We start from the raw sequence: 13371 nt of genomic DNA, 5'->3' as shown, positions 1-13371 counted from the left end.
TTCTGAACCTGAACAAAGTCTTACATTTTGCTAATAACAGCCTTTTATCCGCATGATATAAATGGAGTGCAGGCGCGTCAACCCGTTTCTCTTGATCGTTTTCTTGTCTTAATTGACTGATGCTTAACAGACTGACGCTTTGATTCAGCGTTGTCTTCCTCAGGGAGCACTGAAGAAGATGCTGTGTTGCCGACACAGTCAACTTCTATCTGAATAACGTCTATCAACTTGTCAGCCTGTCACAATCATTACGTAATCGTCCAATCGCAATTATTTGAAATAATCGTCGACTTAAATGTTGTAATAGTGACGTCTCCATCAACTTGTACACATGCAGGCCGGGGTTTTCTCACCTGGCTTCCAGCGCCTGTCGTCCTCCGTTACCATGTCGACGCCGTTGAACAGGTTGTCCCAGAACTCCTCCAGGTTGTGGGACTCGGGCATGCGGCCCGATATCCCTGCTATGACTATGTCATCCATGCTGGAACTACTGTGAACACAAAGGGGAGAAGAAGTGTGCCTCTGTGTTAACAGGAACAAAACGAGGGAGACATAATATCACCACGATGACCGTCTAAAGGGACGTCCACATCAAGGACTCAAATGGAACCAAATGGACCCATTTGTACACTCTCAGACTTATGGTGGTCCTTGAAATTAGAACGTTTGGGGACCACCGTTATTGTAATTGTATAGCAGATGTGAAGTCCACATACCAGCTCTGACAGATAAAACCGGTTCCGGAAACGGTTCCAAATGTGATGGAACTGATTCCGGTTCCTCAGTGTTGGATTCCGGTTCCTCCAGTTCCTCCGGTTCCAGATCCCAAACCTAACCATAACTACCGGTATGCATTTATCATTTTAAAAACTGATTGTTTTCTTTCTCTGCATAACATACAGTACATCAGTAACAGGTTATCAGTCCATTTTATGGCTCCAACACAGCTATGGTGGGGAGTACGTGCTTGGCGCCACTGTTTACAGAACATTGTCATTTGTCAGTCCATGCTCACAGCCTTATTGTTGTAGTTATCATTATAATTAGTTATTATTCTTGGTTTAGACTTCCTTTTATCCATGCTAGACCACTGTGGACAGGTAGAGGAAGTAATGCAGGGTAAGAATGACAAGTGTAGGATAAGCTGTGATGGCAACAAAATAAACATGAAAATATGACAAATAGAGCAACAATAATACATTTATGCAATGTATGGAGACCGTTGCTGTAAAAGGACAACGATCTAAGAATTTGTAATGGACGTCACATATTAGAATATGTAGAATGATAAGGCCAAAATGTGAAAGACTAATAACCAAACCTAGGGCTTGAGAAGTTGCACCAATTTAGCCTAGCATCTCTGGACCACGTTAGTATATTGAAGGTATTTGCATCCTCCTCATCTTCTCATCACTCTTAATTCAAGCATCTTTTTTTAATTCAAACCATTATGTGCTGGTCTGAGTGACAGAAAGGAGGAGGACATAGACAAAGTCTAGACAAAAGGTACCCTGGGGGCTGCCTAGTGTCTACTACTCACAGAGACATGCTCCACCCCTGCTAGGCCTCTGACCTCTTCACCAGGCATTGAATAATAATGATAAAACTTTCCATAAGATATTTTACAATAAAATCGCTTCAAAGTTAAATGTGTGTGCGCACGCTCAGGCACACACGTGTGTACTGTATTATGTCACATAGTCTGCTTTTATTTGATGTAAACTGTGTAAAGTCACTGAATGTAAGTTGAGTCACATTCTGTACACAGTACCCAATAATCTCAAATGCTTTTGGGATAGAAATAGTCCATATTTGCTTTGAAATGCTTTGAAATTCTAGACTGAAACGTACAAAGAAAATATGAAAAGTGCCATTAGGGATATGCTATTAGCACACTGGTAGCTTAAATGCTCTCGGTATACGGGTTAAAATTCATCCCAACAGAGAGAGAGAGAGAGAGAGAGAGAGAGAGAGAGAGAGAGAGAGAGAGAGAGAGAGAGAGAGAGAGAGAGGCCTGTGCCCATTGGTTAACCGAGTCTCAGATAGCTGATGTTCTACTGTAAATGCATGAAAGAACAATTACAACAGACAATGTCGTCTAGTCATTGGCTACTGTCTGTGTGCACACATGAGTGAACACAACTGTGTTGGGTTGGGTCGGGTTGCATTGTCGTGTGTGTGTGTGTGTGTGTGTGTGTGTGTGTGTGTGTGTGTGTGTGTGTGTGTGTGTGTGTGTGTGTGTGTGTGTGTGTGTGTGTGTGTGTGTGTGTGTGTGTGTGTGTGTGTGTGTGTGTGCGTGTGTGTGCGTGTGTGTGTGTGTGTGTGTGTGTGTGTGTGTGTGTGTGTGTGTGCGTGTGTGTGTGTGTGTGTGTGTGTGCGTTCTTCATTTCTGGGCCAGGCCATTCCATGCCTGCTAGGCCAGTCACCTCTCTCAGCCAATGACGCCGCAGTGGTTGGGGCGGAGCTAGTAGCCACTAGAAGCAGCGAAGCGATGGATGCTGCTACCTCATCCAAAAACAGTGGTCCCTCTGTTCATCTGCCTGCACCCCCTTTGTCACCAAAACACTGGGTAACATGAGATGCATCTTCTCTTGACCTACAGGACAGTTGTCACAAGAGCCGTGCACGGCCTGGGAATCCGCTGGACAAAAGGCAAAGCTTTTAAGCGTTGAGACATCTTTCTGGTCTTATCTCCTTTCATGCATACACTTCACTGAACCTACTGTATGAAAGACGCTTTTCAATCTTTGTAATGTTTCTACCACGCCTGCTCGCAGAGGACTGCAGAACAAGGCAAGCAGCCTTTATAACAAGCCAAAGTAGTCCGTCCTAGTTGGACAGCAGCACTGACTAGACAAAGGAAGGAACCGTTGTTTGTCCCACTGCGTTGCCATTCTCTGTTCTACAGAAGGCCATGCATCAGTGTGTGGATGTGACTGCTGCGGTCGAGACCTTGAGTGAAATTACTGCCCGTATTCTTTATGCTTACAGTTTGATGATAATTATATGCCAACGGAAACTTTGCCGATTCTTGCTTTCAACCTGGTGTCCCTATTTGGGGCATGGCATTAAAAAAAACGTTCCACGCTGAGAGCTGCATCAGGTGATGAAGGCCAAACTGTGGCCGCAACATTGTTGCAGATTGTTTTCATTTTAAACTGTTACTCATTGTGTCCAGCACCAGCGAGATCTAGATCACAACCTTCACTTTTGATGAAGGAGAATTTAACTTCTCAATGCATTCTGTGTATCTCCAACAGTCTATGTAAAACACACACATGGAAATATGTCACCTTATGTAGGCTGGTGGAGATTTTCAACCACTCTCAAAAGTGAGATCTCGACATACAGAACGCATTGGAAAGTGTGGCATGATTTTTACATCCTCATAGAATAGAACAATATGATTGAGTAAAATTGCCTTTTAAAAGCATATACTGTAGTATCTGTATCATAACATTTTTAGTCTGCCTTTTACATGCTTTTTTTGTTATGCAGGCATGATCCAATCTGAACACTCTTCTTTGGGACAAAACACAATGTGGTTGGCCACGTTATTTTGGCCAAGGTTACTATTGGTCAAAACATGAGATCCTTGACAGAGGTAAACATCATGGAACAGAACCTGTGCCCCAAATGCCAAGACACGCAGGTATCAGCCGACTGCCTCACTATAAGAAATACATGAGACGGGGATAGGAGAGAATAAATAGCATGAAAGGTTCATGGTGTGTATATGTGTGTCTAATGTAGTTTAGACCATTTATTCTCAACATGGGGTCCAGGGACCCCCCAGGGGTCTAGACTATGATGATGCTAAAAACAATTGTGAAAGCATGGTGCAGTAGGTGGACAGGGGAACCTCACATGTTAACAGAAACTAAGAATCCTGATGACAGATGCAGCTAAACAATGCAGTACACCTGCCTTTTACGCTTTTATTTCCATTTCTTAATTGTTATCTCAGAGGTATTGGATTGTCTATTGAATACAGACACACACAGTGAGTGTGTGTGTGTGCGTGCGTGCGTGTGTGCGTGTGTGTGCGCGCTCGCGCACGCGTGTGTGTGTGTGTGTGCGTGTGTGTGTGCGTGCGCGTTGGTCAGAGTCAGACAGAGGCTGTGCCTGTGTGTACACGAAACTCAATAAACCCTCTCCCGTGTCACACCACTACACTCACATCGCATCTCATCACATCACGCCACACACACACACACACACACTCACACACAACCACTGTCGTCATTTTGGAAGCGGTATGACTGAATGACTCACCAGTGCACGCTGCCAAAATCCCCATAATGCACTCTGGCAGCTGGAAACTGACATTGCAACACTAAGCCCCAACCTAGAAATTCCAGGTCTGTATTAGCAAGCTCAGCTGGTAAACACACACACACACGCTCAATTTATTCACATGTCACTTATGCTAATAAATTAATATTATAATTGAACCATCAATGAGAAAGACGGTTAAACTATCAGACAGAAGCATTCATGAAGACATAACAACATGGCAGAACAATATATTAAAATGACAATGCATGCAACTCATGCTGTGTGCAAAGGGGTATTCTCTACATGAGATGTACAGTATCCGTGCACCAGTCTGTGTTACCTACACGCACATTACAGCAACAGTCTCCACAATATACCAATGTAAACAACATAGAAGACGGATCAGCATTGTGACTAGACATAAATCTCGTAGTGGTAAACCTATTAAATCTGTGACATCATCAGTCATAGGCAGGAGCATGGGTCCACGTTTACGTTCATCTCAACTGTCCTGGACAGTCGTGTTGTCTCATGCTGTGTGTATTCTGTGTAATGCTTCATTTATACTCTTGTCATATGGTGGTGTTGCTTACCAAAAATAGCAGATCTACAAGCTCAGAACGCATCACAGATGCGTTGTGAGCTTGTAGATCGCTATTTCCGGCACACAACACTGTCGTATGACGAAGTACAAATCAGGCTTAACGCAGCCTAAATGGGATTTGGTCACCTGGATGCGGGGGCCAGGGATTAGGCTATGGAACAACAACAGCTCCCAACACAGTAGGTATCCATACGTGCCGTACTTGACCCAGATCACACACAAACAAACTGATTGAGGAGATCAGTGACTGGCTGTCTGCTGCAAGACAAAGGTGACAGAGCAACATGTTGAATGATGACACAGTCAATTCAACACCTCTTGTTTGCTTATATTTTTCTGGTTTTGTCTCAAGTCATATCACCAGGTGGAACAAGCACTATAACTCACTTAACCCCTGCTCATAATGCTAGGGTGGGATGGCTCAGGGTAGAGGACAGAGTACAGTACAACTTGCAATGGGCCTGGTCTACAAGATACACAACGCCACAAAGACACCCATGTACCTGTCGTCGAACTACTTCAATAACGTTAAAGACGCACACAATCATAACACCAGAGGGAGCTCCACCGATGTCGTTCAACGCAGATTCGGCTCAAACGAGGGGTTAAATTTGTTCTACTGCTATGCCACCACAATGTGGAATGCCCTACCAACAGTCATAAAAAAGTGTGACTCCTTACCCTCCTTCAAAACCACTCTAAAAGAGCACTTACAGGTGTCTGCAATTTGTAACTGGCCCCTGTAAAAAGTCATATATACTATTCGTATATATGATGCTTTGCATATTATTGTATATTATTGTATGTCTTTAAATATCTTGATGAATTGAATACACAGCACCTCAATGTAAATTATCCCTGGGCTTTTGGGGGTTATCCTTTAAGCATCCTTTTGTATAAATCTTTACCACTGTACCTCAGTCAATCAATCAATCAATATAATCACATAATCATATTAGTGAATTCCACTGTGGTGATAGCATGCCATGGAAACTCGTTCCTGAAACTTGTCCAGACAGATCACACAGTCAGAGGAGAATGGAGATAGACTACATTCTAAAACACAGCATATGTTTGTGATGTATTGTACAGTAGGGAAGTTTCATCTAGAAGTGTGTGAAGTTCTGTGAACATGCTAGCACCTAACCTCCACAGAGAAGCCCACTTACAAGTAAATGGCATGAACCCGACAGGGTAAAATAGTCACATATTAAGCATGTTACGTATGCATGTACTGTATGTATTATATGTGTATGTATATATGTGTATATATGTAAAATGTAAAGAGAACAATATAGTGCTTCAAAAAAACTAAGATACCAGGTTAACATCAAACCTAGCATCGGTCTAAACTGTATATAGCAATTGTGGTCAAGCAAAAATAAATATAAATAACAAAAACACGTGATCAAGTAATAACCAATATACAAGATATCTACATGTATAACTAGCATCTATCTGTACAGTGGAGGAAGTTGCAGCTCATCATTTACACCCCCTTGGAGTTGTCATAACTGTTCATATTCGTGACCACGTTCATTTTACACATCCCATTCACTTTACACATCAAAGACAAGTGGGAAGAAATATCCCACATACGGGCTAAAAGGCGACCTGGCAGAGCCTCACGGTAGGAAAAGAGGGACGATTGTGAGCCGATTTGAAAGACCCCCTTGAAAATCACCTGAACCCTCCTCCTCCTCCTAACATTTTTGACCGGGTAGCATCTCTGTGATTTGTCCAGCCAGGTCACATGTGTAAGGGCTGCTATGACTGCATGGTAAATTCCTCAACCAAGCATCAAAATGGGCCTGGTCCTCTCTCGTGCACAATCAAGCTATTTTACCGAGGAGAGACTCACTGACAAAGAGCATACAGTATACATAGCACTGGCTTATGCAGCTTTACAAGTTCTATACAATAAAGTCATCCGACCATGTGTTTATATAATATACTATACTGCTGCTGGTCATACAATCCCCCTAATTCCTGGTAACTTGATTTGTCTATAATTATGTGAAATGTGTTCAGAAACCTAAAAGACACTTGTTTTATAAAAGGACATACAATAAAAAACATTTCTTATTCTGGCTTCATGGTTTTTCCTATGCTCTGGTGCAATTTGCATGTAACAACAGTCAGGGACATTAATTACCAGCCAAGTTCAAAGACAATTGACAGTGCTTTGACACACACACACACACACACCATTCTGTTATAGTCTGAGTGAACCAGGAACTGAAGCATTGACCAGTGGTGTAAAATAACTAAGTACATTTACTCAAGTACTGTGCTTAAGTACAATTTTGAGGTATTTTTTATTTTACTAGAGTATTTACAATTGTCAGTACTTTTACTTCTACTACACTACATCTCAGGGGCAAATATTGTACTTTTACTCCACTACTATTATTTGAAAACTTTAGTTAGTTACTTTGAAGATTTTGTACATTAACCACTTCAACCCTATATAATTCTGTACTAATTCTGATCTACAAGCTCACAGCGTGTTGTGAGCTTGTAGATCTGCTATTTTCAAAATATTTTTTATACATATTGAACTTGTGAAATGGGACATCCTGCATAATGAGTAGGCCTACTTTTACTTTAGGTACTTTAAGTATATTTTGATGCCAATACTTTTGTACTTTTACTCAAGTAAATTCAGAATACCGGACCTTTACTTGTATCAGAGTATTTCTACATTGCGGTATTGATACTTTTAAGTAAAAGAAAATGGGAGTACTTCTTCCATCACTGGCATAGATAGACCACCCTGGCTGTAGGCTGTAGGCCCAGAGATGCTGAGTAATAAAATGTGAATCACTCTAGATAATTAATCTCTGAAAGAAAATGACTGGTGCACCTTGGCAGAGCAGCAGAACTAAACCAGTGACTATAAAGGCAGACTAGACTAGCGGGTGGCAGGTTATCTAGGCTAGATTGTCTTTTCTTGGAAAATGTCACAATAAAAGCATTAATTTAATCAGCTATAACATATAACGTTACAGTTAACAGGGCCTTGGGCTTGAACAAAACCTAAAACACTCGTGTTCGCATATCGGAACTATAGACTCGCAGATCATATGCGGCATCGACAAATTAGGAAAAGGGCAACTGGCTGAAACGGTTATTAAAACGTATTTTAAAATATAGGCTACATGTATTCCGATTAATTCAAGGCGTGAGGCTGACCTATATGTACAGTTAGCCATGGATACACGACGGTCGTCTGTCACGACCGTCATGGATGAACTTCAACCTGGTGTTTGCACTTTCTCCATTTACGTACATCTACATAAAAGTTCAAATTTCAAATATAAAGTGCTTTAACCCCATGGCCAGGGATGTTACAATTATGTACGGGCCCTCAGAAGTACCCGTATCTTCCATATTGTTCAATAAAAAGCATTTTAATCCTATCGGTGGCCATTTTCTCATAGAGTTATAATGTATCAGAGTGCAGTACATCTCCCAACCCGATAGGGTCACGTAGTTGAAAGCAGATGGAGAGAATAGGGAGAAAATGGCCACCAATCGGAATAAAATGCTTTTTTATTGAACAATACGGAAAATACGGGTACTTTTGCGGGCCCGAACATAATTGCAACATCCGTGGCCATGAGGTAAGCACGTTATATTTGAAATCTGAACGTTTATGTAGATGTACAGTTGTAAATGGAGAAAGTGCAAACACCAGGTTGACGTTCATCCATGACTGTCATGATATGACACAGTCATGTTTCTGGGCTAATGTACAGTAGACAGTGTCATAACGTGAGTGACATTCGTATAACCAAGAACATGAACAACGTTCCTCCCCCAGGCACCACAATGCGTGCAAGGACATCCGCGATTTGTTCTAAAGCCTTTCATATGCCTTTATAAAATGTTGAATAAACAACCGAAAAAGTAATAGAAACATAGATAGCAGCCGAGAGCAGCTAGATAAGCGGTGTGTGAGTGTCTGTCTGTGTGTGTGTGTGTGATGCATTTTACACAAAGCGGTCATTCATTTTCAAAGTAAAATCGATACAATTTACAGTATAAAAGAAAGGAAACAATCAATTGCATTGATCATCAATGCAATTGATTGTTTCCTCTCTTTACAGTAAATTGTATCGATGTGATATAGCCCTTCCCTGTTAACTTGTACACAAATAAAACATGTTGTCCTGATCAGCAAATAACCGTCGAATAATTTGCCACATGACACTATAATATCGCATACCGTTAACTTACCTCTAAGACGATGTGTTAAGGTCCTTAAAATCACAAAAATGGAAAAGTTCAATGTTGGCAGTTGGTTGTCATGTATTATCGTTATAATCCTTTTATCCTCTGCTGTTCCACGCTGATGATCGTGTGCTTCTCTACAGTTGTTCGGGGGGAATCACTACCTTATCTCTCTAACCCGTTCCCTGACCAGCCCAGCTGCTGCCAACAAAAAATCAGTTCTCTTCTTTTAATGTGTCTTTCTGTGATGAATTTAAATGTCTCACATCCTCTCTGGCCACGCCACATGGGCTGACAGCTTGGCTCTCCCACACAGTCCAATGAGAGAAGAGGCAGGGTGCAGGATCCAGCCAGTGATGGAGTAATTCGCTGAACGGCCCCAGTTAGTTTACAGGGAGGAGAGAGAGAGAGAGAGGAGAAAAAAAGTGAGATGGCAAGACAGCAGGGTTACTGTAGTTCAGATGATCACTCTCTGAACCACACTGGATCAAACACAGTCTGGAGTTCAGAAGATCACCCTTGAACTACACTACCCTGGCTGGACGAAACACATGCAAGACTGCAAGGACAGGGAGGCAGCCAAGTTCAAGTTCAGCATCACTGAAGTTCACGCACTGGACAAATGGCACAGGGAGATGATTGAGAAACCACTGTCCCGAGCAATGTTCAAGTCTAGTGATGCCTTTCGAAATGCTGTACAGGACTCAGCAAAAAAAATCTAATGCTTGTTCTGCGTTTCTGCAACTATTTCATCATGTTACTGGTGAAGAAGCAACCTACGGTAAATTTAACTTTCTTTTCTGGGCTTTAATTATGATCATCCTGCTGTGATAATAAATGACCGTATGAATTTATTTGTATTATGTGACTTTTCAAATAAAATATTATAATACTGTGGTGAAGTTCTGTGTTATGGTCTTCAATTCATAGTAATACAATAATTAAATGTTGTGTGCAAGGTATTTGCATGGAGTAAAACATAAAACTATGCATAAAGGTGGATAATTAGGAAAATATATCCCACATAGGTTACTGGCTAAAAGGTGATAAAGGTGGATAATTGGGCTACATACCTAAAGCCCCCCTCCCCCCCAATTATCTAATTGAGTTAATTAATTCATTTGAGTAATTAACTAGGATTCTTGAGCTTTGCATTGACTTCTAATTTAAAATTCATAACTAAAAGTGAAGAAAAAGCAAAGAAAAAATGCATAACAATCAAAATATTTTTTTCCTGTAGTGGCTCAGCAGTGATTCATTCTGTCATCAGCATTTATGCTGTATTTCATATCAAATTTCAAATTGTAAAGCTGTCAGTGAGTTTCATTTGATGTATTGACAATACAGTGCAGTACCCTATTTGAGCATGCCTTCTTTAGTCCTTAAAATGAGTAATTGAGTAAGTAAGAGTAAAACTTCAGATAATAGGCTACTTTATCCTACATGTAATATAGGGCACACATTGACAGGGTATTCACATTCAGACTGGATATTGAAATCATGTGATATCTCATCGTAAACTTCAGTAGATAAGTTGTCATCAGTGCAACTGGACAAAGACTCACTTGTGTAATATTGCATAACATTACGCTCTGTATAATAATGCATAGGCACCGTTAACACACGTGGTGACACACATCCTGATTTCCTAAGTGATGTTAGTACGGCCAATCACAGACCGGGGGTGTGTGGTATTGTCCAATCAGAATAGCCAGGAGGGGATTGCTAAGAGATAGGGTGATGTAAAGGCGGAGCTTGTTGCCAGCTAGGGATAGTGACGTAGTAGGGAAGGTTTCGTCTGACTGTCGGGGTAACTAGAGTTCAAACAAAAAAGATAACATGATGTTCTTTAAGGCTGTACTACTACTCCATTGTTCTATACCCTAAAATACAATCCTTAAAGATGACCTACTCTGAAGGCACTTATTGACCGAGCTCACTCTCACTAAATATGTTTCAATATTAACTAATTAAACTTTCCATAACTTTTATCAATACTTGATAAAGGCGATAGTGTGTGCAACATGAGACAATGATAAAATAGAAATGCATAATTTGTTTAATACAAAAATATATTAAAAGCACATGATTCTGTTCAACTTCAATATGAACAATATTGTTCTGCAAAATGGCTTCATGCTAGACAAAGGCAAACAATAATTATCCCTGAGACGAAAAGGAATGTGGTTTTGTAAAAAAAAAAAAAGAAAAAAAAAAAAGGTATCAACATGTTACCTAGCCAGTGTGCCAGACTTGTTCTGCATTCAACACAAACACGTCATTGTCATCTTCTCTGCCAAAAGAAACCGGCTGAGATGGAGACTGGCACTAATGCAATGTAGCAGGAGAAGCACATTCATCATCATCCATCCATAGAAATAAAAGTATAAAACAGACATTTCCATTTATAACAACACTGTGAGTCCCTACCAAACATGAAAGAGGAATCAATTCATGGGGGGCCTCTGTGATGCATTTGTTTGATTTTAAGATGCACTGGTTATGGTATCCATAGTGGAGCTGGGCAATATATCAATATTGTATCGATATCGTGATATGAGACTAGATATCTGGGATATCGCGATATCGGAATAAGACATAAATCTAGTATTTTCCAGGTTTTCATCCCTTAAAAGGTGCAGTAATATTTTATCTTTTTTAAAATAATTGTTAAATAGCTGCTACATTCTGATAGTAATCATTGCTATAGAGTGTTTGTTCAGTAACAGGGGTCTCCTTGTATCCCCCGTTCTTTAGTATACAGAAAATGTATTTTCAGGTCGGGATTACAATCTCATCCAATCAGGAGAGACAACTCATACAGGATAAACAAGTGAAATTGGAAGGGATGACACAAAGAAATTAGTAGATGGGTAGGTACCCTCACAAAAACATGCAGTAATCTGGTCTCTATACTGCCTCCCCCTGGTCAGCCGGGGCGCCTGATGGAGGGGAAAGGAACTGGTTGGAATAACGTGTTCCTTCCACACCCGTCTAACCAGGGAACCTGGAAAAACGTTGTGACCTTGTAGATCTGCTATCTCCGCTATTTTTTAAACTGGTTGAAAAAACAAACAAAATAACTGATATTATCGTCACAATATCGATATCGAGGCATTTGGTCAGAAATATTGTGATATTTTGTCTATATCGCCCAGCCCCAATCCTAATCCATAGCAAGAAGCATCATCTGGTCCCCCAGAAAAGGAGATGGCTATGAATGTAAAAGTAGGGCACATCTCTATGCTTTTATATCTATGATGCTTCCCCAATATGCATGTAATACGTAATATAATGCAATACATTCAGGAGGGTACAGTTACACAGACTAACATCCATCGATCAGTCTTTAATGTTGTAGTTTCTGATCTCGCCGATCCTGCCCGTCCCTGCAGTCTTCTTAGTTTTGCTTGTTTGTGAGGAGAGTGACCTCCCAGCGGGTTTCTTCTTCTCCTGGACAGGAGCCCTGACACCCTGCACCCTCACCTGGACTCCTGGACTGCTGGGCTCCGCCAGGTCCTGCCTGCTCAGCTCCGCTTCGCCTGAGGGTGCAGACGATACAATATGAATTATTTATGTTAAGATAAGATAAACCTTTATTGAGCCCTGTGGGGAAAATTCAGGTGTCATAGCAGCAACAGTAAGCGTGAAACACAGGGTAGGTACAGTTAAGACTAGACTAGAGAGATAAGGATAAGATAAAAGAGAGATGAAATCAAATTAATTGTTTAAGAGTCTGACACTACTGACCGAAGCATAAATATACAATCTCTCAGTATATGCATGAATACACATTTATTGTCAATGGATATACATTTACTGTATGTACAGACTATCAACAGTGATTATGACACTAGTACAGTGTTGTCAAAGGGTCTACAGCAGCAACAGTCAATATGAATATAATGAGAATATGTACAGCAAACAACTAACATATGAATTTATTAATATAAGTCTCAGTCTATCAAAAGTGAAAATACGGTATACACTTTTGATAGACTGAGACTTACTTATATAAATTATAAGTATAATATACCATATGAGTGAATGTAAGTGAGTCTGACAACAGTTATCCTTAAAGTCATACTGTTAGTCTTTAGAAGTCTTTTTGGCAACACCTCTCGTAGCTCCGTTGTCATTACAGTTTGTCTATACGAAACAGAAGGTCCACTCATAAAGGAATGCTTCAGGGTCCTAGCGCCGAAAATAGAGGAAGAAATATGTACTCTTCACTAGATCAGATTTTCTCGCCT

The 13371-nt window shown here is 40.7% G+C and overlaps 2 protein-coding genes across 3 annotated transcripts in view; both read right to left on the bottom strand.

Annotated features, from left to right (window-relative positions):
• fasn (fatty acid synthase) overlaps nt 1-9476 on the bottom strand; it is a 42269-nt gene extending 32793 nt beyond the window's left edge. Inside the window, exons 1-2 of the mRNA XM_080456180.1 lie at nt 9125-9476; nt 354-490 (exon numbers count right to left, since the gene is read on the bottom strand). Of these exons, the coding sequence (XP_080312306.1) occupies nt 354-480 (127 nt within the window). The 5' untranslated portion in view covers nt 481-490; nt 9125-9476. The remainder of the gene's footprint in view (nt 1-353; nt 491-9124) is intronic.
• A 1685-nt stretch (nt 9477-11161) lies between these two features.
• Nucleotides 11162-13371, bottom strand: part of ccdc57 (coiled-coil domain containing 57) — a 30320-nt gene continuing 28110 nt past the window's right edge. For both annotated transcript variants that reach the window (XM_080454419.1, XM_080454420.1), the window contains exon 22: nt 11162-12660. In XM_080454419.1, the coding sequence (XP_080310545.1) occupies nt 12461-12660 (200 nt within the window). In that variant the 3' untranslated portion in view covers nt 11162-12460. The remainder of the gene's footprint in view (nt 12661-13371) is intronic.

Source organism: Gymnoscopelus braueri (assembly GCF_963280865.1).
Source record: "Gymnoscopelus braueri genome assembly, chromosome: 17".
Taxonomy (NCBI): Eukaryota; Metazoa; Chordata; class Actinopteri; order Myctophiformes; family Myctophidae; genus Gymnoscopelus; species Gymnoscopelus braueri.
This window is presented reverse-complemented; position numbering and strand designations above follow the sequence as displayed.